Below are 27438 nucleotides of genomic sequence, written 5' to 3' on the forward strand. Positions count from 1 at the left end.
TGAGCTGTCTTTCCCTTCATCTGCTGTCTTTCATCAAGTACACATTTATGTGCGTGTTTGTGTGTTTGATTGGCACAGTTGCCTCTGTTCGTCGATACTCCCCCCACCCCCACCCGGTGTGCGATAAGCTTTGGGTAATTAACCATGTTTCACACTCAGACAGAGACGTGACTGTTTATTCATGCAGGAGAGCTGCTTGAGTGTGTCTAATCTATTTGTGTGATCTGTCCGATTGCAGATCCGTAATGTGGAGACTAACCAGTGTCTGGATAACATGGCCAGGAAAGAGAATGAGAAAGTGGGCATTTTCAACTGCCACGGCATGGGCGGCAACCAGGTCAGCTCCTCATCTCTTTCTCACTTTTAAAACACTTATTTAGAGTAATGATGTTGATCTTTACAACAGGTTTGACACTGATGTATTGTGACCTTTTCCACCTGCTCAGGTTTTTTCGTACACAGCCAATAAAGAGATCCGAACTGATGACCTCTGTTTGGATGTGTCCAAACTCAATGGCCCGGTTATGATGCTCAAGTGCCATCACTTGAAAGGCAACCAGCTCTGGGAATATGACCCTTTGGTAAGTGTATCAGGGTCATGAAAAACCTGGAAAAGGTTACCTTAAAATAGGAGTTTTCAGGCCTGGAAAAGATTTGGAAAAATAAATAAACCCAGAAAGTTTTCGAGAAGTCATGGAAATTTGTTTTAAAAAAATGATATAATAGAGTATAATATATTTTTAAGTGATAATATTGGTTAAACTACAATATTTAACGCTCATCTTAAAGACTCTATATCATTGGAGCATGTTTTATGAGATTGTGCTGGTTTTAACCCTGTGAGAAACCTTTTTTATTCAGTTAAAGGTGCAGTATGTTATTTCTCAAAGTCGTTGCTGAACAATGTTGATATTTGAAATCAACCCAAACACAAAAACACCCCTCTCTTCATTGCTCTCTTCACCCTCCAATCCTAACCGCCTGCTCCGAGTCTGTCTCGAACCGCGATCTCTGGCATGCGAGGCGGGTGCACTAACAAGGACGCAAAACAGTAAACACTGCGTTCTCTAGCAGTCATCAGCCTGCACAGCTCTCACTACCTGGCCTCCTTTACACACGCAATGCAAGACAAAATAATGCTTCACGAAAAATTAAGCGAAGAGGATGAACGAACGACAAGGAAGCACAAAGAAAAACATACTGTACATACACAAGAGTAAATGCAAACAAGAGTTTGCTGTTATTGCCAACAGCACAGCAGCTCCAGACAAACAATGACATTTAAAACCAGTGTTATACTCACGTATGGAGCGGAATAAAGCAACCTCCGCGTCTGTTTTCAGCCCTTCCCGCTTAGCTCTCTCCAGTGCTGGAAAGGTTTTCTAAGATTAACGTGGATCTTAAAGCTCTTTCCTGATCATAATCCTTCATTTTCCAGTGATATTCTTATGAGCTTTTCTCTTTTGTAATGTCTCTCAGCCATCTCTCTTTCTACAGTCTTTCTTCAAATCTCCCTCTTGCTCGTTCTCCCTCCTTCACCGTCATACGGCCCCTAATGCTGCTGACTAGCTACACTTTTGTTGTTGTGTCTGGTTGTGTTATTCCTGCCAACGTTCCGACAGCATTTTTCAAATATCGCTTACCCCACCTTTAACTCGTTTGAAGAAGTTTTTAACAAAGTTAACCCAAATATAGTTTGAGTTTTTAGCAAAAATAAATTGTAAACACCTGATATAGTTTTACCATAATTTTTTCTCGCCATGAAAATAGCCACAGATGCTGGCATGGTGTTAAAAACAAACAAACAATAAACATCCTTGCTCTGATTATTAGAAATAATCGCATTATTGTTGGTGCACATGTAAACGTAGTAATTGTTGCCTCCCATTGTTGTATGTTAATTTGTTGCTACACAGTGGAGTTCTGAGGATCAGACCCAGTATTTTATCTAAGCATCTTACTGGTGTGTCAGCGTTATTTAAATAAATGTTTATTTTGTATTAAACCACATAACTTGTCATTAATTAGTTAAGATATGCTGTGATTTGACATTTGAACATGGATTTTTATTCTTATTTTACATGTATACACAGACATTTAATGTAATGTTAGGTCATGAATATTTGCCTCAAAAGTCATATAAATTTATAGGTAGAAATGTGTATAAACCCTGGTTAGATTGTAGCGGTAGGGGAACGTTACCATATAACTTTAAGAGAACGTTAGAGGATAACGTTAGGGGACCTTTGGAGTGTAACGTTTTGGGACCTTTGGAGTGTAACGTTTGGGGACCTTTGGAGTGTAACGTTTGGGGACCTTTGGAGTGTAACGTTTGGGGAACTTTGGACTGTAATGTTATGGGAACGTTGGACTGTAACGTTTGGGGAACTTTGGAGTGTAACGTTTTGGGAACGTTGGACTGTAACGTTAAGGGAACGTTGGAATGTAGCGTTAGAGGACCTTTGGAGTGTAACGTTTGGGGATCTTTGGAGTGTAACGTTAGGGGAACGTTGGACTGTAACGTTAGGGGAACGTTGGAATGTAACGTTAAGGGACCTTAGGAGTGTAAACGTTTGGGGAACTTTGGAGTGTCATTGCAGTTTCCCTGGTAGATCACCTGCAATCAACCGGTTAATTGTTGTCACCTGACGGGAGCTACTTTAAATCTAGGACGCGCTCTTGCTCTCTCTCTCGTCTTGGAGCCGGCAGAGCAGTAGCTGTGTTTTGCTTCTACAGTCCCCTTTTTTCCTTTTTATATTAAATAAACTTTGTTTTAATTGGCAGACTTCTATCTTTGTGTCCTTTATGTTGCATCCCTAGAGCCAGGGTTGTAACATAAACGTTATTTTCGAGTAATTCTGAAGACATTGATTAGCTGGTTTAGGTGTGTTTGATTAGGATTGGAGCTAAACTCTGCAGGCTCTCCACAAGCAGGATTGGCTACCTCTGATAAAAAGCTCTTTTGCATGATGAGCATAAAGACACCTAAAGGATTGCAAAAAGGGCTGACTTTGACAACTTTACTGTTGAGATACACATTTTTGTATAGATTGTAGAGGAATTAATTTGTTGTATCAAAAAATACAAGCTTCTGCTTTTAACCTATTCTTGGATGCTTTCCCCCTAGACTTCTGCAAGTCAAATACTGTAAATGTTTGTTTTTACACACTGACAAGTGAAAAAGCTGTTTGTGGTAATCAACAACATGCCCCAAATGTTGTTGATAGAGCTTAATTTGTTTTGAATCCAGAATACTCCCAGAACAGAACGTGCCTATTGTCTGATCCTAGACAACCCTTAATCTGATTCTGTCCAATCCTGCTCCTGGATGTCTACCATCACGCAGAGTGTATCTCCAACCTTCTCCAGCACACCTCTCTAGATGTTCCTAGCTATCCCCAATACCTTGTCTAACTATAATTAGAGCAGGCCAGGGTTCAGTCCTACGCCTGCAGGGCCAATTTCCTGCAGAGTTTAGCTCCAACACTCCTGCCTGGAAGTTTCTAGTGATCCTGAAGGCCGTGGCTGTGTCCGAAATCACCCCTTATACCATTAAAAGGGGCACCATTACATGTTATTTTATTCAGGTTGCTGTTCAGAATCGTGATCTCTATTTGAAACCAAAAAATCATGATTCTCAATTAATCCAGAATCGTGCAGCTCTAGCACTCATTCAATCCCATAATGCTCCGCAATAACGAGTGTCCAACTGATGTACACTCAACGGCTAGGGAATACCCATAATGCACTCTGAGGATCATGCCTAATGAATTCCCTCGTCTCGCCAGAAGATGGCACCTACAGCTAAATCATCCATCCATCCATCCATCCATCCATTTTCCAAACCGCTGGCCCAGTGTGGCAGAGTTAGACACCCCTGGACTAGGAGCTAAACTCTGCAGGAAGGTGGACCTCAAGAAGATTCAACGTCCAGGGGTATCAGGGTGAAACATTAAAAAAAAAATTTTTAATGAGTTCTGGGTAACAACAAAGTCAACCACCAACAATGTTGTCAACCAAAACATTGTGCCAAACCACCATTGTGCTCACACATTGAGATAATGTATGCTTGTTTATGTTCCTTGACAGTTCTTTGATGCATATGCGCTTTTGACTCTTGCTTTTCACCTTTAGGGTGTTGATGACCTCATATATGTCATATAACATCAAAGACAGTCAGCTAACCCTTTAAAGCTGTCTGTCTACAGGATGTCCACTCATCCTTCTCTTGTAATGTATGTGCATGAACATCATCCACCCTGCGGCTTCCCTTATAAAGACTTGGAGGGATGCTAGTTTAGTTAGATCAAATCACCTCTCAGTCAATCTTAAAAATACATCGCTTCATTTTGGTATATGACTTAAACGCCACTTCAGGCCTGAGGAAAGTGAATTAGCCGAGGGGAGGAAAGAGGAAGATTGCTTTTTGCATTCCTCTGCTGTTGGTTTAAAAAGATGCCTGTTACTCCAAAGCCTCCTCTTTCTCGCCCTCCTCGCCCCAGATTGGAAGCCCCCACCATGCTGGCCGTGCGCCCGGAGAGACGGAAGGCTGCACAGAATAGAGAACTCGAGCAGAGACTTTCCACTGTCAGATAAAGGTTCTGTTTTTCTTCTGGAGAGAGAGAGAGAGAGAGAGAGACAGATAGAGTGGAAGGAAGGGAGATTCAGAGTGAGCGAGATCAGGAAATCGCTTGCCAACAAGAGCACCTCTCCTGCATGCATTACCATACATTACCATCGCTGGCTCATCGACGTGTGTGTGCGCCCTCACACCTTACGTCTTATAGGTTCTACCGCTATCCTAATTGTATCTGTGCTGCTTAATGCTTCCCGCTAGACTGAAACTCTAGAGCACTCAGCTCACCCAAGGCCCATTACACACACTCACACACATGCTCCACTGTAAAGCAATCCCTGTGCATCGACAATTTGTCTTTGCCCTGGAGCGCACAGGTTGTCCAGCCGTGCGTGTATAGCGCAGAGTGGCATATTGCTTACTATCAGTACTATTATATTACACTATGAATCCTGAGCACAGAAATACCTGGATGACCTACTGCATTTGCCTGAATGTGCCATATAAATCCAGCACACAGCATGGGGATCCCACAATGCAATGTGCTTAACTTGAACTTGTTTTGTCTAGTGTGACAAATTAAGCATAGTAGTAGACATGATTTTTCATTTCCACTTTACTTATTTGATTGGACCGCCGAATGTTACCAGATAACCAGATTAAATCAGCGGAATTTGCAACAACAATGTTCAATACATCACACAAAAAATAATATTTGCCTGCGACCCCATAAATGGAAAGCTTTTTGAGGAAACTGTGGATTTATTATTTTAAAATATTTTTTATATTTTATGTGTCTGTTTGTGTGTGTAGTTTTTAGAAATATATTTTTTCTAGTTTTATATTATTATACTTTTTTTTCTTTTTTTTTTTTACTCCTGCAGAAGCTGAGTCTGATACACGTGAACAGTAATCAGTGTTTGGATAAGGCGTCTGAAGATGACAGTCAGGTGCCCAGCGTCAAGGACTGCACCGGAGGCCGCTCGCAACAGTGGCTCCTCCGTAACGTCACACTGCCCGAGATATTCTGAGACCGCACACGGATGGACAGATGGACAGACTCTCACAGCGACGCTGATGGAGAGAGAGCGTGAGAGAGAAAGGACTGCTTTCCTCTCAATCCTGGTGGTCTGCCTTCAAAATGATCTAAAAGAACAGAACCGCATATGTATATGAATCTCCCCATCACTCCACCTTGCAGAGGAAAAAAAACAAACGATGGAGAGGAAGACTTGTGGAGAAAGAAACTTGAGTTTGATGCCCTTATCCTCCTCGTTCGAGGAGCAGTGGACATTTTGGTTATGTTTACGAGAACGCCTCCCTTTTAGAGTATCAATGTGTGCGTGTTTATGTGTGTGATTGGAATGTGTGAGTCACAGTGTTTTCCACAGGAGTTTCAGAGGTTTTTTTTATTTAAGTATTTTTCAAGCCTTGTAGACGTGAAGGGTATCTAGCACATGAAGGAGAGGCTGTCGTGCGTTTGAGTGCATGTGTGTGCATGTGAGATTTCAAGTGTCACATATCAGGATGGACGTTACAGTGGTCTGCTATCCGTTAGAAGCAGGGGCTCCCCCTACTGGCCACTGACACATGCTGAACTGTCTATCAATCTGTCTCAGTCAGTGGACTGCCTACAATCAATCACATATAGATCTATAATCAATGAACGTGATGACTGATCATCTAGGACGTGTTTCATATCGTCAGTGTTCATGTAACAATTTTTTTTTCTTTTCTTTTTTTTTTTACACCAGTGGTTGAAACTTTTTTGGGTTTCTGCATTTTTGAGTGCCACGTACAAGCACTTTTCACTTGTTTGGTTTTGTTTGTTTTAGAAATTTGCTCAGTCTGTCTATTAAAGGTATGATGGTAATTTGACACGCAGTTTCAGGAATGCCCTGAACTTACCCCAAGATTGTTGCCTTCCTCTGGATTCCAGCCCTTCTGCCGACATGGGCTACCCATAAGCACGTGAGTTGATTGGGGAGAGATGGATCATCTTCTGTCATATCATCCAACAGTAAAAGGGCTTGGTCTCACTCTGTACATGCACGAGAAAGAACTTTGTAGTCTGAACTCTTTCTTTGTTTACGTTCACTTTAAATTGTTACTGATTTTTGTGTAGAATTCATCATTCATTCATTTGAAGCTGACAGTCTAGTGCCCGTGTGAGGCACTGGAAGCTGCTCACCACGTTCATCTGATGTCTGATAGCATAAAGAGATTGGCCTGCATTTCAGATTCATGCATTTCATTCTTCTGAATTTAGTTTTAAATGGTCCAACATTTCGTTTCAGCCGTGATGGTTGGAAAATGAAAGTGAACCCCTCTGTTATGAGAGTTGTCATGTGGAATCAGGAATCGGTTGTGATTTTTTTTGTTTTCCCATAAACACTCTTGTCTTGACCCTGTCGAAATACTTCAAATGATCTGTACTATCTGTGTCAACGTGTACCAAAATATAAGATTCTACATTCAAGAAAAAAGGAGAAAAAATAATTATAAATATTGTTCGTTTTGAGATACTAAATTGTAACATTGTGAATACAGATTCAAGATTCTAAAAAATTTTTTTTGCAAAAAATCTAGATTCTAAACAAGATAACTAAATTGTGAGATTTGAAAATGCAAAATTCATTAGAAAGCTCATTTTAGCTTAAATACAGAAAAAAATACCCTAAACAGTAAGATTGTAGATTCTAAATAAAAATTCTATATTGTGAGATTTTAATTCTAGAATTCTAATTGTATGTTTGTAAATGCAGATTCTAGATTCTGAAAAGGATTCTAAATTGTATGATTCATATGTTCTAAATAAAAGGGTGGTTTCAATGCATAGGTTGGGTGAAGATCTTGCAAGCATTTGGACAGGGCCTCAAGATCATCTGTGTAGATGTGAGTGTGAACAAGTGTGTGTGTGTGTTTATATTTGTCAAAGGGATGTCTTTTGTTTTTGTGTTCTATGTTTAATTGAGGAGGGTCTGGCCTGCTGATTGGTGGGTTAGAGAGCCCTGTGTTGAGATCATCCACAGAAATAAACCACAGAAAGTTTACAGTCCAACTTCTCCATTAGCATTTATGTTCTTTGTTCATGTGCGGACACACACAGTTTTATGGTTAAAAAAACTGATCCACAAATCCCAAATCATGCTGCTATATCACTTTATTATTAATAAACATGTTTATTGAGAACTGCTAAGTTTGAGTTAGTTCCATGGCAGTGGTCATTAGGTTGTGATGCAGTGGGGCACCATACAAGGCTGTCATAGCACTATTTTGCTGGATATTTAAGCTTAAATATGATCAAAATTATCACAACTTTCATAATTCTTCAAAAGTGCAAGTGCAATGTTCAAACTGTTTCAGAGTTTTGCCTTGCTTTGGTTTATCTCTTGGTGGTGTTGAAGCATGGGTGTCATAGACCTTCTCAGATACTCAGGTTAAGGCCATGGTACTAAAGTAAAAAAACAAAAAAAAACATCCGTATTTGTACATTTCATTTTACTCAGCTTTTGCTCTAAGATCTCACACCACTGCACTCAAAAGATTAAAGCACTGACAAGAACACTTACTAACGATCTAATTAGCCAGTGTTTGTTTGCCTTGGGGAAACTGAATTGGATAAACTCATTAAAATATATTCTATTTCCATATTGCCATCTTTAGTTGAAGATTAATTTGAAAGTTAATTTTTAAACTAGGATATATTTTCAAGTATATTAATAGTGGTTGAAAATAAAATAGCGTCTTTTAGTTTAGCGAATTATTAATATTGAATCCAGATTTTAATAAAGTACCAGACAAGATCCTGCTTTTAATATGCAGTATCCCTGTTCCTAAGCCTGAATGCCTGGTTTCCCCAAAATCATTTCCTCTTTTCAAACTGCTGATTTTTCTCAGGAGTACTACATTTGTGTTATGAGGCAGAATAAAAGACTTGGTTTGCTGAATTGGCTGGAACAGTGACTAGTGAGTAAGGTTTGGAATGAACTGGTTCCTCTGGGAACCTGGTGCTCATACATGCCCTTAAAATGCTTCAGTATGCCATTTTTTATATTGGTCATGCAAGCATGCTTATGTCAGGTTTCATGATGTATGTGCAATATATGTTGTTTATGTAATAATTGCTGTTATTCATGACCTTTGAAATATTAACTTTTATCACTGCAGTAAGTTAGGCATTTAAAAAAAGCATTAGGCTATTTCAGTTTTAAACTGTCAGTTATTTCATTAAAATATTCTCTTCTTTTGACAAAGAAAAAAAAGTATGACACACAAAAAAGTAAAAAGTAATGGTTATTAATCAGAAACCGAAGCCACTCGTCCTGATGTTCATTTAACAGGTGAGAGATCCACTCCCTTACAGTGATCAGGCTTCTCTCATTCACTCACACTGCACCCGAGATAGAGATAGTCAATAGCCCAGTTCAGTGTAATTGAGAAAGAGTGAATGGCAATCGATTTCAATCCCACCTCAATCTATTCTGAGGTGGTGCAATTTATAGCTTTCTGATATGATGGTGTGAGGAATGGCAGGTAACGTGTGAACTCATCAGAGGGCATCTGGGGTCAAACGACACATTCACTGCGTCCCAATTCAGAGGCTGCATCCTTCGAAGGCCGATTCAAATGCAGCCTATGCGTCCGTTTCCCCCGGCAATGAAGGATACAACAGATGGATCCTTCACCATAGATATATGTAGATGCCACATTCCACCGCTCCAGGCACGTCGCAGTAAGAATCAATGATGCCATAACATTGCGCAGGTTCAGGTTGTGAAACTGCAGAGATTTAAATTCCCGAAGAAATGGGATTACCTTTCACAGTTGAGAATGTGTTGGTTTATGTTTTTATATGTATTAATTCAATATTACATGTTTTTCTTACTATGGTAACTTGTTAATGTCTGACGCCTTTGTCTTGTATTGTGTACGTTTAACAAAATCATCTGCTGAAGTCTATTGCAGATATACTGTAGATATTCATACATGTGTCTAACTATACGGTCAAAGAGTATAGAAGCTTTCCTTCATGGCCTATAACCCAGAATTATTACGACTGATCATGCCCAAACGCGACTCAGAGACAGTTGCGTTCAGTCGGTGTTTAAAATCTGCTCCAGTCGTTGGAAAGTCTGTAAGTGTGTTCAGTTCAGTCTTAGAATGCTTCAGCTAGTTGTTAAGTGTGTTCCCGGCTTAATGAAATACTGCAAAACACGTTGTAAATAGAAACCTTTGATGCTTTCAAGAGAACAGCGCAATCAAACAGAGAACACCAAAATCTGTATCGTCAATACGCTATTATTACGGAGAAAACTGATCCTAGACCAGCAGTTCTGTGCAGCTCTCCCCTCGAAAAGCAAAGTTACTTATTGACTGAGGCATAAATGCTTTAAACGTCAATAATTTGAACATGACTGAATATTCAGAGGTTTAAGATCAGTTCAGGAATTGTGTTCTCTAATGCCTAAAAGTATATTCAGTGGGTTACAACATCCAATTCCCTAAATAAGCCTGATAAAATACAAATCAATTTTACACTGAGTTTCTTTATCCAGAAAGATACAGATGTACCCAATTGAAAATTCAGTTTTATTAAAACAATTTTAGTTCTGCATATAAACAAACATAATAAAAAACATAAAACCATGATTATGTTTATGTATATATATACACATACACACACTCTCTTATTTGGCTTGAACCGAGAAAAAAAAAGTGCATCCACTTTCACTCTTGAAACGTCTTTAAAAGAACATGTGAACAGGCTTTTTGAACAGCCTGGCCAAAATAAAGAAAGAAAAAATAATATTGGGAAACAGCAGAGTGAGTGCTTTATCTATTCAGTGCAATGCATTCAAGCTTGACTTACAGGCATCTCTCCTCATCTGTACACAAGCAGCCAGCAGCATTTAATCATTCTCTTTGCCTTCAGCTGTACCTACCTGTGTATCTCTGCTAACAGCTTAATATTTCCAATGTTTGATTACTAAACAATACATAGAGCAAATACTACTATATTCACAAAGAGGAATGGCCACATATTAATAAAAAACAGGGATTTTAACATCTTTCCTAAGCAGGAAGTTATGCGTATAGAAATGAAATCCAACACAGATAAAGAAATGCATATGTAAGATCAATAGTACATTAATATTACAATGTACTTCACGCATGGCCAACAGAACCGGAGAAAAATTCATTAAGACATTTGAGGTAATATGAACGTAAAAACTGTGTGATGCAAACACTCTGACTAGTTTGTTGTGTTAAGTTAGTTTCACATTGTTATAGTTAAAGCTACTTTACAGTATTTTTGTTCATAAACAAATACTCCACCTGATATAGGATATTTGTATAGGTCAGACTCAGCGCTGTTCAGTCCTACTCCTGGAGATCATCCTGTAAAGATCATTTAAACGTCTAATCAAATCAAAAGATCCATTTCATTCTACAGGCCGTAGTGAATGAGCAGGGTTGAGACTTAACTCCGCAGGTAGATCTCCAGGAACACATACTATAAATGTATGGAAACAGAAAGATGTAACACTTTAAACAAATGTTTGAATAGTAAATCTAAGAGTAATGTCCTTTCATTCACACACACACACATATAACCATTTAACAGTGCCAAACATCCACAATATGGGATAAATTATCAGTACAACCAGATAAACAAAAACCATCAGTGATCTATAGCCTGAAAATATGGTCCGATGACTGGGACCCTGGTGAGCTGTTACAGTAAAGCATGATGTAAACATGTAGTATTGTTAGTGTGCTAACTGAAGGTATTACAGCACTGGCATAATTCCCAAGTACAGTGCTGGACAAAGCACAGGCGTGCTAACTAAACTTTGCACTGGAGTGTGCAAGCAGCGTAGCGTTTTTTTGTGCCCGGATTTTCAGTGCTAAATGACCTATTAGCACAGAGGGCAACAATAAGGGCCATGATTAAGCTATGTGCTATTAGAGCCACATTTGCAGTGAAAGTAGCAATTCTGTTGCCGTGTGAACCCTTAGGGTGAGGAGACGGAAAGTTTCCGTATCCGCAAGTTTCCTCTTTTGTAGTCTTGCAGGGGTACCCCAGAGCGAAGTGTAACAGGCTGGTCAGGTGTCTCTTTTATTCATTGCTTCTCTTCAGCTGCATTGGGGTTTCTGCAAATGACCTGAGAATTGATGAAAAAAAAAAAAAAAAAAAAAAAGAGTTCAATTGGTGATTACAATGTAAAAAGTAGTTATTAAGGACACAACCAAGGTTTATATAACCTGCCATGATGTACAGGGAAGTGGCTCTGCACTGGAGTTGCCTGGCTGCTGCTAGGGCTCATTAGCATGGCGCTGTAGATGTTGGATGCCACCACCAGTATGCACAACAGGATAGGCCCAATGATGGCACCCTCCAAACCCAAATAGTACGCTCCACCTGCTACCGCAAGACCAGTCAAATACGGGTGTCCACCTCTGCATAGAAATATATATGGGTTAGTAAAAAATGTTAAACCGTCAACCAATTTTGGACACCAGAGATGGCACATGTAAAGTAAGTATAAAGACGAGACAAACACACCCTGATATATCGGAGTATATGGCCGTGTCAACGAAATATGTTGGCAGCAGATGAAAGAAGAGAAGCAGCAGAGCTTTGACTCCCTCCGCCTGGGCCAACCACAAATCCAACACCGCTGGCAGTGCCGCCCAGTACGTCCCCAAAAACGGCACCGCACCTAAGATAGCTGCCATTGCTGCACAGAGCAAAAGATAGAAAGGCAAGACAAATATGAGATGGAATAATATGACATAGACAGATAAATGTACATTACCGTTCAAAAAGTTTGGGGTTGCTAAGATTTTCTCTAATGCTCTAATGCTCACCAAGGCTGCATTTTTTTTTTTTAATGCAGTAAAAACAGCAATATTGTGAAATATTATTACAATTTAAATGAACTGTTTCTGTTTGAATACATCTTAAAATGTAATTTATTCCTATGATGACAAAGCTGAATTTTTAGCAGCCATCAGCCACACATGATCCTTCAGAAATCATTCTAATATGCTGATTTGATGCTAAAGAAACCTTTCTTATAATTATCAATGTTGAAAACAATTTTCCAGTTTAATATTTTTGTGGAAACCAAGATTGCTGTTCTTTTGAACTTTCTGTTCATCACACATTTATTTTAAATAGTAAAAACATTTCTAATGTTACAAACGATTTCTGTCAACTTTGATCAATCGAATGCATCCTTACTGAATAAAAGTATTAAATTCTTTCAAATAAATCTTATTGATTAAAGATTGTTTATTTTGTTGTATACACTATAAGGACTGTTTCACACCACATGCAAAAAGTCTCTATGTCTGTGTGTATTTTAGTCTTACCTGAGGGGATGAAGACAATGTTGATGCCAAATATTGTGTGTGTAAGCCAAGTATAAAGGCCATAAAATCCAGCCATCTTCAGAGAGGCATCAAACACACCCCTGCAAAGAAAACAGGGTGAGAGAGAGTGGAAACACAGAGGGCTTTTCTTTTCTCAGTTAGCTTAACACTGACGGGAGTCAGAGTGAATAAGTCTCTCTGTGAAAGCGCTCATAAAAATAGGTCTAATGGAACAGCTTTGTGCATTCTGGGTGATGGCAGCATCAGCGCACACACATACACACTGAGCTCACACCGAATTCCTCTCCTCATTTCACTTTCACAGCTCATGACATTATGGTCTATGGAGGGAAAATGATGTTATTGTGCTTGGAAAAAAAATAACAGATGTCTTTATCTAAGCCAATTACATTATGCTAATTTCCACTGGAGAAGCATCACGCTCAAGGGCACCGCTGCGCTACAGCAAGACTATGACCCCATTCATTCTCCATTTTCTGGGTCACCCTTACCTGTAGATGAACCCCTTCGAAATTCTTAACCAGCATATTAATAGCAGTCAATTTCACCCCCATTTCAGTTGTTCCGATCATGATCTCTGTTAAATTATCTGTACAAATGGAAAAAATGGCAGAAAAAGCAGAACAGTATTGCCCTCTTGTGGTGATTACAAAGTACAGCGTCTTTAACTGGTGTTAAAGGGATAGTTCACCCAAAAATAAAAATTCTGTATGACTTTCTTTCTTCTGCAGAACACAAAAGATATTCGGAAAAACTTTGGGGTCCAATCAACATTGAGAATTGACTTTCACTGTATGGACAAAATATGGCAACATTTTTCAAAGTCTCTTTTGTGTTCCACAGAGGAAAGAAAGTCATACAGATTTGGAACAAAATGAGGGTGAGTAAATGATGACAGGATTTCCATTTTTGAACTATCCCTATAAGATCTAATTGCTGCTTCCACCTCATACAGACTTGCTACTGTACACGCATTTTTGCCTTTGCTTTTACAAACTGATGGACGAGTGAAAATTAGTGTTTGTGGAAACTGCAACATGTTTACATTTAACCTTAAATGTCCCTTCAGGCAGTGGTTCTCAACCAGGGGGCTCAGCAAATTTACAAAGGGTCTGCAGGGTCTATATATAAAAAAAAATTAGTTTTATTATAAAGTTAAGTATATTAACTAAATAATTTTCCTATGTTTATATATATATATATATATATATATATATATGTATTTAGTTATGTTCAATCTCTCTATATAGAGAGGGTTGAGAAGCACTGCTTTAAGACAAACCAAATCTCCACATGGACATGTGTACCTGATGGCCTCTTCCACAGACTGGCCGATAATGTTTGAAGAGGGTCCCGGTTGGGAGAGGGGTGTGAGGCTGATTACCCATTTCACAGGTTTATAATATTCACCACTGGAGCTCAGCAGGTAAAAAAGTGTGGTCAGGAAAATCACCTATACATTCAGAGAGACAATAAATATTTAAAATCACCACAAAATATCCAATCCCATCAATCCAACTGTGTGTGTGTGTGTGTGTCTATTACCAGAGACAGGACAAAGTTGAGCAGTGCGGTGCCACTGTGGAACAGTACGGTGAGCAGCGTGGTTGTTGTGGATATCAGCAAACCAACATTTCGACTCATCACCACCCACAGAGACTCCAAGATCTATCGCAGAAGACAGCATATTCATTAATCTGCCAAATAAAGACACTCCCCATCACATACACACACACACTGGAGACTAACCGAGAGCAGAGTCTCAATATTCTCCTGCACGAATGAGGCGATGTCCTGCCAGTCCAGTATGTCCCCTAGCCAGCTGTTCTGCCTGTACATATGTTGCTTGTTTCCACGGTGCCGTCCAGTATGAGTCACGTTCTACAAAACAAAAACACACTGACTGGAATACAACAAATAATGTAAGTTAGTGATTGTGTGCGACCGAGTAAGGTTTTGTTTTTACCTTAACAATCCAGGACTGATAGAGACGGTCCCACAACTCCAGAACTTGTTTCTCTATTACGGCCGTGTTGTTTACTTTATCACCCAACATCTTATGAAGCTACAATGCACACATACATAAAAACACACATATAACAAATGCTCATTCAATTTTACACACAGACATAAAGAATAAAAGACTAAGGCCTTGAACATGAAATACAATTTGACTCCAATTAATAATTAAATTTTATAATTAAATGTTAAATGGAGTAATCTGTTATTTAACAAAAAGAAATGTTTGTTTTCTAACTTCTCCAGCTCTGAAACTATTTTTTTCTGCTGATGTAACCAAGGTTGCTTGAGCATAAAAAATATGAACCAATAATAGCTTACTTTTCATGATTGTATCGATAAAATCAAGTCCATTCATTATGTTGTCATCACCTTTTTTTACCCTAACAAACCCATGATTATTCTTCTAACCGACCGTGTCACATTTGTATATGCACATCCTGGTGCAAAAAAGTGCACTCAAATGTATTGAATGTGCACTTAAGATTTTAGGTACACTACAAAAGCATATTTGGTTACTCTTTATTTTAAGGTGTAATTGTTACAGTGCAATTATATATTTAAGTACTGAGTAAGATTAATAAACAACATGTACTTACTATATGTTTAGGGTTTTGGTTGAGGGTTAATTGTATGAAATGTACATGTAACGTATGTAAAAAAAAAAAAAATTTTTTTTAAAAAGTGTTACCACATTTTTTTTAATCTGTACTTGCAGATAATATAATATAAATGAAATAAAAGGCCACTTAAGCATACTTAAAGTACATTTTAATTCATGTTTTAATGATTGTTTGTCATGTTTTAAAGAAGTACATTTATTTTGATGCGTTGACTAACATACTAAGCATAGGTAAAGTGAGTTACTGTTATTGTGTTATTCAATACTACATTTAAGTGGGTCAAAAAAGCACTCTAAAGTTCAGCTAATTGCATTTATTAAAACTTTAAACTATAATACATTTTCATTTAATTGCAATTAACATGCAACTAAGTGTCTATTCTATAAATGTACATTCTTTAAAAGTATGTAATTTCCATAATTAGTACTCTTTTTTTAATAATACTTTTTAATGAGGGCATATTTAAATGACACAAATTACATTTTAAAAGCAGATGAATAACTTCAGTTTTGGTCAGTTTCTCACACAAAGCTATCATATTATTTCAGAAGACTTGGAATACAGCCCAAGATTTGTATGGAACAAATCTTTGCTTTTGTTGTCATTTTTGTCCTTTCACAGCCACTGGTCACCATTTACTTTCATTTATCAGTCTCATTAAATTTGTTATAAATGTTGTTTCATGTGGTCTTCAAGAGAATTGTAAACTCTTAACTCTGACCTTATGTGTGATCCATTCTCTTCCATGTTGGTAAACATTTGTGGCAGCAGAGTTTAAAGCCTTCTGAACAACCTGGGCCTCTGGGAGCCAGCTACAACACACACACACACACACACACACTCTGTTACGCATCATTTCAAGAAGATTCCTAACTTCCAGTGTATGTTTCAACTTACTTGGCCCACTCTGGGTGGTTGGACACAGTCTCGTTGATCAGGTTACTGGTGACCTCTATGATATGAACACTCTCTTGGTGCACCTGTGAACAAAAATACAATCGGTGAGAGATGATGTGTGCGGTGGCTGCGATCAGTCATGGATCATGTCTTTCACGCAGTGGAATAATCCGCCCAAGGACAGTGGATTGGAAACACTGTACCATAGCTGTGAGCAGCAAGGCCATGAGCAGTGTGCCAGTTACCAGCAGGAAGATAATGAAAATACTGATCAGCTTATCCAAGGAGCGCTCCAGCCACACGATCATCTGCAAAGAGAGAGAGAGAAAGAGAGATCAGTTTCAACAAATAATCTGATCATTCATGCAAGTGTGTGAGAACACAGAAACCTGCTTCCCTCTGCCAAACCTGAGGAGCAATCGTGTTCATTCCTTTGGTTCTGAAAACCTAAAAGTAAAATGCTTTTTCAGTAAAATAAAATAAAAAGGAACAGTTCACTCAACAATGAAATATATTGTTATATCCTTGTTTACTTTTGGTTAACAGGAGAAATGATAATCCAATAAAAACTAAAGCGGGAAGTTATTTATTCTGTTAAGTTAAAAAACGGACTTCAAGTTTTCTAAAGCCCTCCAACAGTTTTGTGTGAGGAACAGACCGTTGTATTAACTAAAAACAACATTTTTGGGTGAAGTGTTCCTTTGAAAACTTAGCAGAGGATTCATGGATAAGTTCCGAGCTTCAGAAAGGTACAGAGAGGTTAATTTTTCCAGCCTTATTTGAGTTTTTTTTAGGCTGTGAAAATATTAATTCTGTTGAAAATTCACACACGTAACTGCCGTATAAGCCAAAGTCATGATGACTTTTCTTTATTTTACACCCGCTAACCTGTTGGATGACTAAGCAAGACTAACTACTGAGTGAAAAACTAACAGCAGGCTAACAACAGCTGTCAGGAAACAGGAGGTGGTGGGCATATTTTTGTTTTTGGCAGGTGGACTTGGTTTCTCTGCTCACCCAGCTTCTGTAGGCCCTGTGGGCAGCACTTGCATGTCTAATCCTGTTCCCTGTTCCTGTTAGCGCTAAGTATTAACATCACACACAAAATTGGTCATGTTGATGATGGATTAGTACAAAGCACATCATTAAGGAAACTAAAGAAAGACTAAAAAAGGCTAAAGAACCGCATCACTCCCTCTTCAAAACGTTAAGGGCCTGATACACAGTTGCAAAGTAATGCTGGCAAATGCAAAAAGATTCCCGAGGGGAGGGACATACTATCATACCTGAAAATAACTTCATCACCATCTGCTCCTGTTGAGCCACAGTCAGATTCATCTTAATCAGACAAAATTTGGTCCAGGAGATGATATATAGAACATTAACAGAAAACAAACAAACTAAAAACTTCTTTGACAGAATATTCTGAAGTCTTTCCAACATCTCCTTCTAAATATATATTGCTAAATTTTTGCAGGATGGAATATAGATAGATAGTTTGTTTGGTTTCCCTTGAAAAAAAAACATCACATTTTTACATTTTGTTGAAAGATTACACAGATATTCTTTTTTTCCTTTGAAACAACACAACTATATTCATGCATAATAAGACATGGAATGCGCATTTAAAAGGCTTTGAACACAATGGTGAACTAAATATTTTGTTATTGGCTCTAATATTCTCTTGAAATTCTCTGGAATTAATCCTTTTTTTAAGTGTTTGTTCCATAAGACATTCTTCACAGAAATGCATTGCAACAAGCAAATATAAAGAAAATGTAAACTTAAGGCGGCAGATAATGCTAAAGAAATGTGTACTACAGTTCGAAAATTGGTTGGTAAGATTTTTTTATGCTTTTTTAAATAATTAAAGATTTGTTTGATCAAAAATACAGTAAAAGAGTAATATTGTTAAATATTGTTACAATTTAAAATAATATTTGCTATTTGAATATATTTGAAAATGTAATTTATTCCTGTGATGGCAAAGCTGAATTTTCAGCATCATTACTCCAGTCTTTGTCACATAATCCTTTAGAAATCATTCTAATATGCTGATTTTGCTACTCAAGACACATTTCTTATTATTATCCATGATAAAAACGGTTTTGCTGCTTAATGTTTTTGTGGAAATCGTGATACATTTCTTTCAGGGTTATTTGATGAATAGAAAGCTCAAATGAACTTTGAAAAATGCTTTATAAAATAAAATATAACATTACTCGTCACTTTTGATCAATTTAATGTAGCCTTGCTGAATATTCTTCTTTTTTTCCAAAAAAATTAAAGGGTTTAGTGTACATGGTTATATTATATTTATATACTTATTATTACTAAATTTCATTCAACACCGAAAAGCATCAATGTAAATAAGTTATGTAATTAAAATGAGATGATTTTACTCAATATTTGCGTGTGCTTGTTAGCGCATCAAGCTGTTAGCTTAGCAACATGCTAACATTAAACCAAAGACTTTATATACAGAAAGATGGTGCACTCGTATTACTATGAATGGGAGAAAGTTCAACGCACAATATGGCGGAATAAGATCCACCTTCTAAATAAAAGAGCCAATCGGTAATGTCATCGCATCACAGCAGCTGGCGTTAGAAGCTCCGGTTCCAATAGAAGCAGTCAGTGTTCAGAGACACACCCACCGTCATGATTCGAGTGTTTACAAACAAAATTTATAAGACAGTTGTTGACAGATTTCATTGGTGATTTCAAATTTAATCGTAAGCTTGGCGAACAGTTTTGGAGAATTTGATATTTCCCCATTCAAAGAGATAGGAGCTGCACTTGAATGCCCGAGAGGCGTTTCAAAGATGGCCGCCGAGTGAAATGACTTGTCTTAAAGGGAACAAACTACTGAAATCAAGTGAAGTGGAGTTTCCCATGCAGAGCTCTATTTGTGTGGTGTGCGGCGTTTCCTATGTGAAGTCATTTATGAAGACAGTCACTTATACCTAAGAGGGCAGCAGGCAGCTTGAGTGTCTAGTTAGGAACAGACAGAAGAAAACCCCTTTACCAAACCTGCCTGTACCTGAAGTACCCAGCAACACCACTAGCCTTGGTCTCAGCAGACCAGAGCATCCCTTCACCCAACCCTCCATTCCCACTGTCTGTTCTCTCCCTGAATGCATCTCACACACTCTGAAGACAACCAGCCCAGCACACTTCAAGAGCTGTGGAAGAGGCGGTGGACTCTCTTGGGGTTTTGTTCTGCTTTTTTTTTTCCTGACAGTTAGTGTGTCAGCATCTCAATCACATCCAGAGCGCATGCTCCCTTCCACAGCGCAAAGTGCCACACAGCAGGAACAGCCAGTGAGCTAAGCAGAAGCTCAAAGATGGAGGGGTGACAGTGGGGAGGGGAAAGCATCACTCCAAAGCTTCTAATGAAAGCACACTGTCATTCTTTCTTTCTCTTCCCCTTTGTTCTTTCTTTCTTTCTCTTGTACACCTGCCAGCACAAATGATTTACCTGCTTGTTAAGCCAATGCCAGAGCTTTGAGGAGGGAGACAGAGAGACAAACGGTTATTAGAAACAACCAATCAGTATGCAGGAAAGCAGTGTTTTCAAGGCAAAAACAGAACAAGACCGGTCGGTGAAATTTGAGGAAGATATTCATACTGAACAATTAGAGAAGGTGTGATTTGGTGGGCTTTATAAGAGGACAAAAGAAAGCTTAATAATCGGCTACGATTATTATTTTTTTAAGTGTCTTCGTCTTTTTTTTTTACCTTCTTTCATTCTTGTGGACAGTCAGTGAGGGATATGATGGTTATATAAAGCAAATTACAGTCAAATCAAAAAAATTGTTACAGATACAGTTACAAGGTTTAACATTTTGCCTCATCTGCTAATGGTGAGTGAATTAAGAAAACTCAGTTGACAAATATTTCATTTAATACCAGCCACAAAACTATATTTTGTTTGTTTTTTATCAAAAACTAAGTTTTCATTCTATTGAGAACACATTTTATTTAGTTGTTTTAGTTTATTTAGTAGTTGATTTTTTCTGTGCATATTAGTGAAAACTCACAGCAAAACTGCATCTTTCACAAAAGAAAAGACAAATGATTTTGTTCCAAATGTATTTGTTCTAGTGATTAATTTCAAGGAACTTTCCACATACACTACTGTTCAAAGGTTTGGGATCAAAAAAGTGACAGAAATCTTTTGTAAAATTGTAAATGTCTTTACTGTTACTTTCGATCAGTTTACTATTTCAAATAAATGCTGTTCTTTTGAACTTTCTTTTCATCAAAGAATACTGAAAAAAGTATCATGTTTTCCATGATTTTAATTGGTTGTGTAATGTACATCATTGATTATCTTTCCTACAATTTGATTTAGGCCATGTATTACAGTATGTTGTAGTTCCTCAAAGTCACCAGCTACTGGCAAGTAATAGGTTTAAGTCCTCAACAAAGCCAATTTTTTACTCATATTAGCTTCTTGGCAAATGTGTTCATTTTGGACCCTAGCATATTTTCAATAGATTTGGTTTTGACAGCATGTGTGACTCAACAATGACTAATGAAAGAATGAAAGAAGGCAAAAGTCAGACACTGGGTTACATTACTGGATTACTATGGGTCAGGAGGTGGGCGAACGGTTTCTTAGAGGTGTAGATTTCATCTAGATTGACTGCAGCTGTGGGTTGTCGTTCACTTCAGACAGTGAAAGGGACAATGAGAAACTGTGGGCACATTTTTGGGAATGTTGAGTTGACTTCCTAATATCATAAACCTCAAACAATAGCTGGAAAACAAAAACTACCAACAATAACCAGAAATACAACATGACTATGCAAAGACTAAAAATAGTTACTCTTGATTTGAGCTCATCAAAAAGACAGGAAGTGCATTTAATTGTGTTCCAACTATTAGGTTAATGACATTTTCTTATTGAAAAACACATCACATTGAAAATACATCTGCTGAATAATTCATTTTCCCCACAAGTCATGACATAAACAGAAACATCCACATCTGACCTCCATAGCTTTTATTCAGTCAGTTATGGGTACTTCGTGCCTTAGTTGTGCAAGTAAAAAAGAGAATTAGCAAGCCACAACCACATTCAGTTCCTCTTTGTAATCACAGATCTCTGTCGCCTCCAAAAATAAATGTGCACATGTGGTGACAACTACCAGCAGGCAAGTGCTGTGAAGGACAGTGGGTCAGCAGACAGGCGAGTGCTTTTGTGTGGGTGTATCTACGTGAGGTGTTACCTTAGTGTCCACCCGAAGCAAGAACTGAGCTAAGCCTTTGATTGGTCCAGGCAGCAGAGCATCCTGTCTGTCTTTGACAAACTTCTCAGAAGCCGACCACCATTTCACTAGAGTCCGTCCAGCGAAGTCCTTCATCCCAAAACGCACAAACATCTTCTTCAGGACCCAAACTGAAAAACATAGCACTCATTCATGAAAATGTGAACACTATCTTCACACTCGTGACCTCAGGACAATGAACACAGAATTTACCAGCAACAGGGATGGGCAATAACTGTAAGATCCAGAGGTTGAGCCAGACCTGCACCAACACTATAGCCCACGCAAGCAGCACAAAGTAGATATCACTGGTCCTCTCTTTGTGCTGGAGACCCCTGAACTCTAGTCTGCTTCGACTCCGGCTGAAGACCGCCTTCGGAGAGTCCATAAAGTCTGTGAGGGGAAGAAGAGGGGAAAATCCACTTTACTAATGATTAGGGAGGCTCCACTCAATATTACGCTTTATGCATGTCCAGTCCCTCAGTTGCTCGGCCTATGCGAACGCTCCACTCATGTATAGCTCATACTCATCGGAAAGTCTGCTAAAATAACGTGCCGACATGAAATTTCTATGTAGCATAATACTTGCTTCTGTTTGCAATAGCCCTACTGTGCTGTAACATGTGGTGTGATATAGCTGGGCAACACTGGTCAAATGACGCTACTGATCCACTTCCCGATACGCTCTGCTCACAATGTCTGTTGCATAGAATAAAACTGAATAAAAGAAAAATATATTGATATTTAATCAATAATGTGTGTGGTTATTTTATTTTATTGGCTTGTATTTTTTTTAATTCAGTATCATTAAAAAGTCGAATATAAAAAAAGGTAGGCCTAATTTAAAATAAGAAATAAGTCATTTTTAAAAAGCATTTTCGGTTTCGGTTTTCGGCCAAGTGCATCCAGAATTTTCGGGTTTCAGTTTTGGCCTAGAATTTCTATTTTGGTGCATCCCTACTAATGAAGATAGTAGTGGTCAAGTAGATACTGGAACTTCTAACTTTATTTGATACCTTATCTAAATATCGATATTTAAGACAATTTTTGATACCACAGGGAACATTAAGGGCATAAAATTTGACCAGCATCTAAGTTTATTTATTTTTACCATAATCAAAAAAGCATTTTTTTTATCAACTGAAACTGTTGTCTGAGATTCCTCAGGCCCAATATCTCTGTGAGGGATTATATAATAATAATAATAATAATAAGACAGAAATATATTACTATTGTAATATTAGCATATTAATACTGGAATATTTTAAACCATTTCAGTGCTCATTTTCCACTGTATTGATACACTGATGCCAGCTGCACTTTCTCACTTTCTCTTCTCTCCTGTAATTGTTATCGAAAAATCTATATTTCTGAAAACACTTGATGATAGGCATAAACTACCTCATAATCCACATTAATAACATCCATCATAATCTCATCTACTTATTAATGGATACAGATGTTTGCTTTTGTGAGTAAGTCATAACCAGACCCACACAGAATCTTGCTGACTTTCCCACAAAATCAGCACTGCAAATAACTTTAAACATTTACACGATTTAGAATCTAATACTGGTCTGTTTGCTTTTTTGTGCCACCTTTGGATTGTTCTTTGGTGCTTGTCTCTTCCTGTATCTTCTCAGCATGGCTGAAGTTACTGCAGGAGATTGCCATGAAGATCGTATTAGCAGCAAAGGAGAGAACCTGGCCAGGCAGCTCGCCTATACAGAGAGAGGAGAGGACCAAAGGTCAGAGGACATCAAGAACAGAGGGAAATGGTAAGAGAGCCTCTGTTTCTTGACCTTTCCCTGGAACAACAGGCTTCTGCTGAGAGCCCACTATGAGCAGGAACACCACCACGACAAACACAGGCACCCGCCACGACCCTGTCAGAGAGACTGGAAAAAGAGAGGGAGAGTTTTTTAGCATTACTTCACTGATAGCACTGTAGGTCAATGCTAAACTTTCAGCTTTTACTTTAACAGCGCCAAGAACACCACCACCTGACCATAAATGCACAGGATCATTTATTACAAATAATTCATTGGATAAAACTATTCAACAAAGACAGTAAACTAATAAAGACAGAGAATGGGAACCCTTCTAGTAGCAGTTCTATCTAATTTATCATTTGACCGTACTGCTATACAAAGTACACTGTACAGTATATGAAAAAGAACTAAAGCGCTTACCTTTCTATTAGTATTATCTGTTTTTACAGATTTACTTCCTATCAAATTATTAATAAATCATTCATTATCAATTTTGTAAAAATTATGTAAATTAAATATAAATTTCATTGCAGCAATTGGAATACATATTATTTACTGTTTATCTTGTGAAGCTTTAAATTAAATAGTGTGATATCATATATACAAGCTTTATATTGTCCATTGACCACTCTGCTCTTTAAGATATTGCTATTGACCATCAAAAAATCTGTGTCAGTCAACCACTACATGATATGCCACATAAAACCCAAACAGAATAATTCACTGTTTCATAACAGAAGGGTCTTACCCAGGTAGAAAATAAGTGCTGCCCATACAGGCACAGACAGGGAACGCAAGTAACTTTCCATGCCAGGCGTCCACTTAAAGGCCACTGCCAACACATAGCCAACAACTAACGTGACAACCTGCCAAAGAGAAAGAGAGAGAACATTTGGACATCTCTGGTAACTACTGTGCCCTGCACCAAACATTTGCCACTGATCTATTTATAATCACAAAAACCCTCAGTATGTTCCCAGCCCTCATAAGCACTGCAAGAGTGTATCAACAACACACACATTTTCATTATATGAATAGTTCTACCAAATATGAAAATTCTGTCATTCTTTAGGTCCTAAAAAGAAATAAAATCCAGCTCCACTACCAGATGATCTTTGTGTTTTCTTGTTAAAAGCGGATCACAAGGTTCTGTTAAAGGGGGCATTTCTTCCCAATTACAATTTGAACAGTTTCCACATGACCTGTATGAATTAAATTAAGCCCTACAAGAAAGTAAGAAATAAATAAATAAATCAGATAGTGAGGTCATTAAATTGAAGGTCAGGGTGAAATGTAGTCCTGTAGAGTTCTTGTAACCTTTAAAAGAACTTGAAATATGCATTATGGTCTCTCATTTGGGCTGTGTAACCTCAAGGCCATATTTTTGGTATCTGGGATGTCATGCTACAATTCCTACTCAGTCAGACATATTAAGCATGGGTTCAAGAAATGTTGATATTTCACATGAGCGGATGTGTTTAAACACACTTTTGTATACAAACATATTTGCACGTGGTTAGGTTATCTGAAGCCAGCTGCGTCCATACGATGGTTGACAGACTTGCAATGTAAAAATATGGTTCTCTGATGGATGAAAGAGAGGCGAAGAGAGAATGTCTCTACAGTGACAAAATTGTGTGACATCTATTATAGTGTAATAATTATTAATCTTATTAATGAAAGTTGTTGAGGCATGCAGGCTTCGCTCAATACATAGCAAACAATGTTTCACAATTTACATTCAAATTGTATGAAAGTTTCATTATTGTTTTTTTCATATGTTTACACTATGTTATCCATGAAGAAGTGAATTTTTAACAGTCCCTGTTTCACAATCCCGTCCACCTGTGCATGGTCTGACGGACAGGAGGCGTGTCTCTTTCCCATTCACGTGTCATTATACACAGACAGTACTACTACAGTACTCACCCACGTATAGCTGAAACAATCCAGGCCGAAACAGATTATGGTACAGACGTGACCAAGGATCACCTGCATGCCAATGACGCTCCAGAACAGATATAAGAAATAAAGCAGGGGTACACCAGCCCCAACTGCCAGCAGTATATTGAGCCGATCTACGACCATTTCACCCAATGTCTCCACCCCGTAGTTCACGCACCACACCGGTACCAGCAGAGTGCCCACTACTATCGGCGTCCCGCTGTCCTGCAGCCTGCTGAGCCAAGAGCGGCCGAGGCGGGCGAGCGAGTACTTGAACGGGTGCAGGAAAGTGCCGCACAGAACTGCCCACAGCAGCGGCCGTAGAAAAGCCTCCAGGATGAAGTAAACCAACACCGATGCTCCGCAACAGATCGCTACGAAGATCATCGCTCCCGTGTTGTAGAAGGCCTGTTTGATGTTTTTGTCGAACTTCAGGGACTGCTGGCTCAGTAGTTGGCTAACCATCCCGACTGCTGGCTGAACGGTCTCGCTGAACGAGACGAAGTGTGGCCGGGTTGTGCGCGGGGTGTCCGGGTCAGTGGCCGCGCCTGGACCAGGGTCCTCTGTGTCTGCCATGGTCGCTGGCATCGCTGCGTTTCTTCTTCTTCTTCTTCTTTCAGTTTAATGGCGGATCGCAAACCAGTGTTTATAGGTGCATACCGCCACCTACTGTACAGGAGTGTGTAATATCAGGGCTTTACATACTTCAGGTCTTAATAAAATAAAAATAAACTAAATAAATAAATAAATAAAAACCAAAAAAAAAAAAAAAAAAAAAAAAAAAAAAAAAAAAAAAAAAAAAAAAAAAAAACCCAACAACAACTTATATATATATATATATAAAATTGCTAATAATAATAATAATTATTAAACACACACACACACTTACACATATACACCCATATACTTACATACACATACATGTATACACACATACTCACACAAATATGCAAAAGAAACTAACTCAACTATATCTAACCTATATAATATTATCTAATCCTGTATTTCTTAGAAAACGAAAGAGAGCCTCCCAGCACTCCCTCATCTTCTCATTCCTTCCTAAAATCCCTTCCAAATTCCATCCACGTTCTAATCCGTACATTTTCCCACGTAAAATGATCCTCTCAGCACTATACTTATTACACCACAAAATAACATGCTCAACATTTTCTGGTACATTACAACTGTCACATTTATCAGAAATGCATTTTGCCATTAAAAACAAAGTTGACTTTAATCCAGTATGTCCAAGTCTTAGTCTTGCAAGAGCCACTTCCTCTTTTCTACACTTTCCTTTATATGTTTTCACTGTGATTGATTTTTGTATATTATAATAGTGTCTTCCTTTGTTATCTGAGTCCCACTTCTTCTGCCACAAATCCCTCACTACCTTATTAATTAATGATTTAGCCTCACCTTTTCCAAATGGAACTTTCATAATATCATTCTTGTTTAAATTCAACGCTCTCTTAGCAATCTCATCTGCCTTCTCATTTCCCTCTACACCAGCATGAGCAGGAACCCAACAAAACTGTACATCAGTTCCAACTCTTTGTATTCTTAATAATGTTGTAAATATTTCCAACAATAAATCATCTCTAGAGGTTTCTTTTGAATTTAAGCTACTAAGAGCTGCAGCAGAGTCTGAACAAATTACAACTCTCTCCGGCCTCACCTCTTCTATCCATTGTAATCCTAGGATTATAGCAGTAATTTCAGCTGTAAATACAGATACTCCATCATTAATTCTTTTGCAAATTACAACATTAAACTCTGGAATGTATACTCCTACTCCTACATGCTCACTCCTTGGGTCTTTAGATCCGTCAGTAAATATTGTCATGTAATTATAATAATTAATTCCCACATATTTATGAACCAAACATCCAATATTATCCACTTCCCTTTCAGCCCATGTTCTCTTTAGT

General features: G+C 38.2%; 2 protein-coding genes across 4 annotated transcripts in view; one reads left to right on the plus strand and one right to left on the minus strand.

The window, feature by feature from the left end:
• galnt1 (UDP-N-acetyl-alpha-D-galactosamine:polypeptide N-acetylgalactosaminyltransferase 1) overlaps window positions 1-6320 on the plus strand; it is a 48971-nt gene extending 42651 nt beyond the window's left edge. The window contains exons 10-12 of the mRNA XM_056249448.1: window positions 239-337; window positions 447-581; window positions 5461-6320. Of these exons, the coding sequence (XP_056105423.1) occupies window positions 239-337; window positions 447-581; window positions 5461-5607 (381 nt within the window). The 3' untranslated portion in view covers window positions 5608-6320. The remainder of the gene's footprint in view (window positions 1-238; window positions 338-446; window positions 582-5460) is intronic.
• Window positions 6321-11670: 5350 nt separating this feature from the next.
• Window positions 11671-26103, minus strand: tmem245 (transmembrane protein 245). Of its 3 annotated transcripts, none has more exons than XM_056249452.1 (18): window positions 25496-26103; window positions 24315-24432; window positions 23597-23692; window positions 23393-23515; window positions 22008-22187; window positions 21756-21925; window positions 20000-20023; window positions 16722-16826; window positions 16519-16601; window positions 16343-16433; window positions 14946-15044; window positions 14729-14860; window positions 14525-14647; window positions 14287-14432; window positions 12959-13059; window positions 12147-12321; window positions 11850-12040; window positions 11671-11734 (listed from the first exon to the last, which is right to left on the minus strand). In XM_056249452.1, the coding sequence occupies exons 1-18, from the start codon at window positions 26096-26098 to the stop codon at window positions 11700-11702; spliced, it is 2595 nt and encodes an 864-aa protein (XP_056105427.1). In that variant the 5' UTR covers window positions 26099-26103; the 3' UTR covers window positions 11671-11699. The 3 variants fall into 3 exon arrangements, with proteins under 3 accessions (XP_056105427.1, XP_056105426.1, XP_056105428.1); XM_056249451.1 differs by having other exon boundaries at window positions 11846-12040; XM_056249453.1 differs by lacking the exon at window positions 20000-20023 and having other exon boundaries at window positions 11846-12040.
• Between the last annotated feature and the right edge of the window lie 1335 nt (window positions 26104-27438).

Source organism: Rhinichthys klamathensis, unplaced genomic scaffold, assembly GCF_029890125.1.
Source record: "Rhinichthys klamathensis goyatoka isolate OS25496 unplaced genomic scaffold, OSU_Roscu_1.1 h1tg000060l_1, whole genome shotgun sequence".
Classification (NCBI taxonomy): Eukaryota; Metazoa; Chordata; class Actinopteri; order Cypriniformes; family Leuciscidae; genus Rhinichthys; species Rhinichthys klamathensis.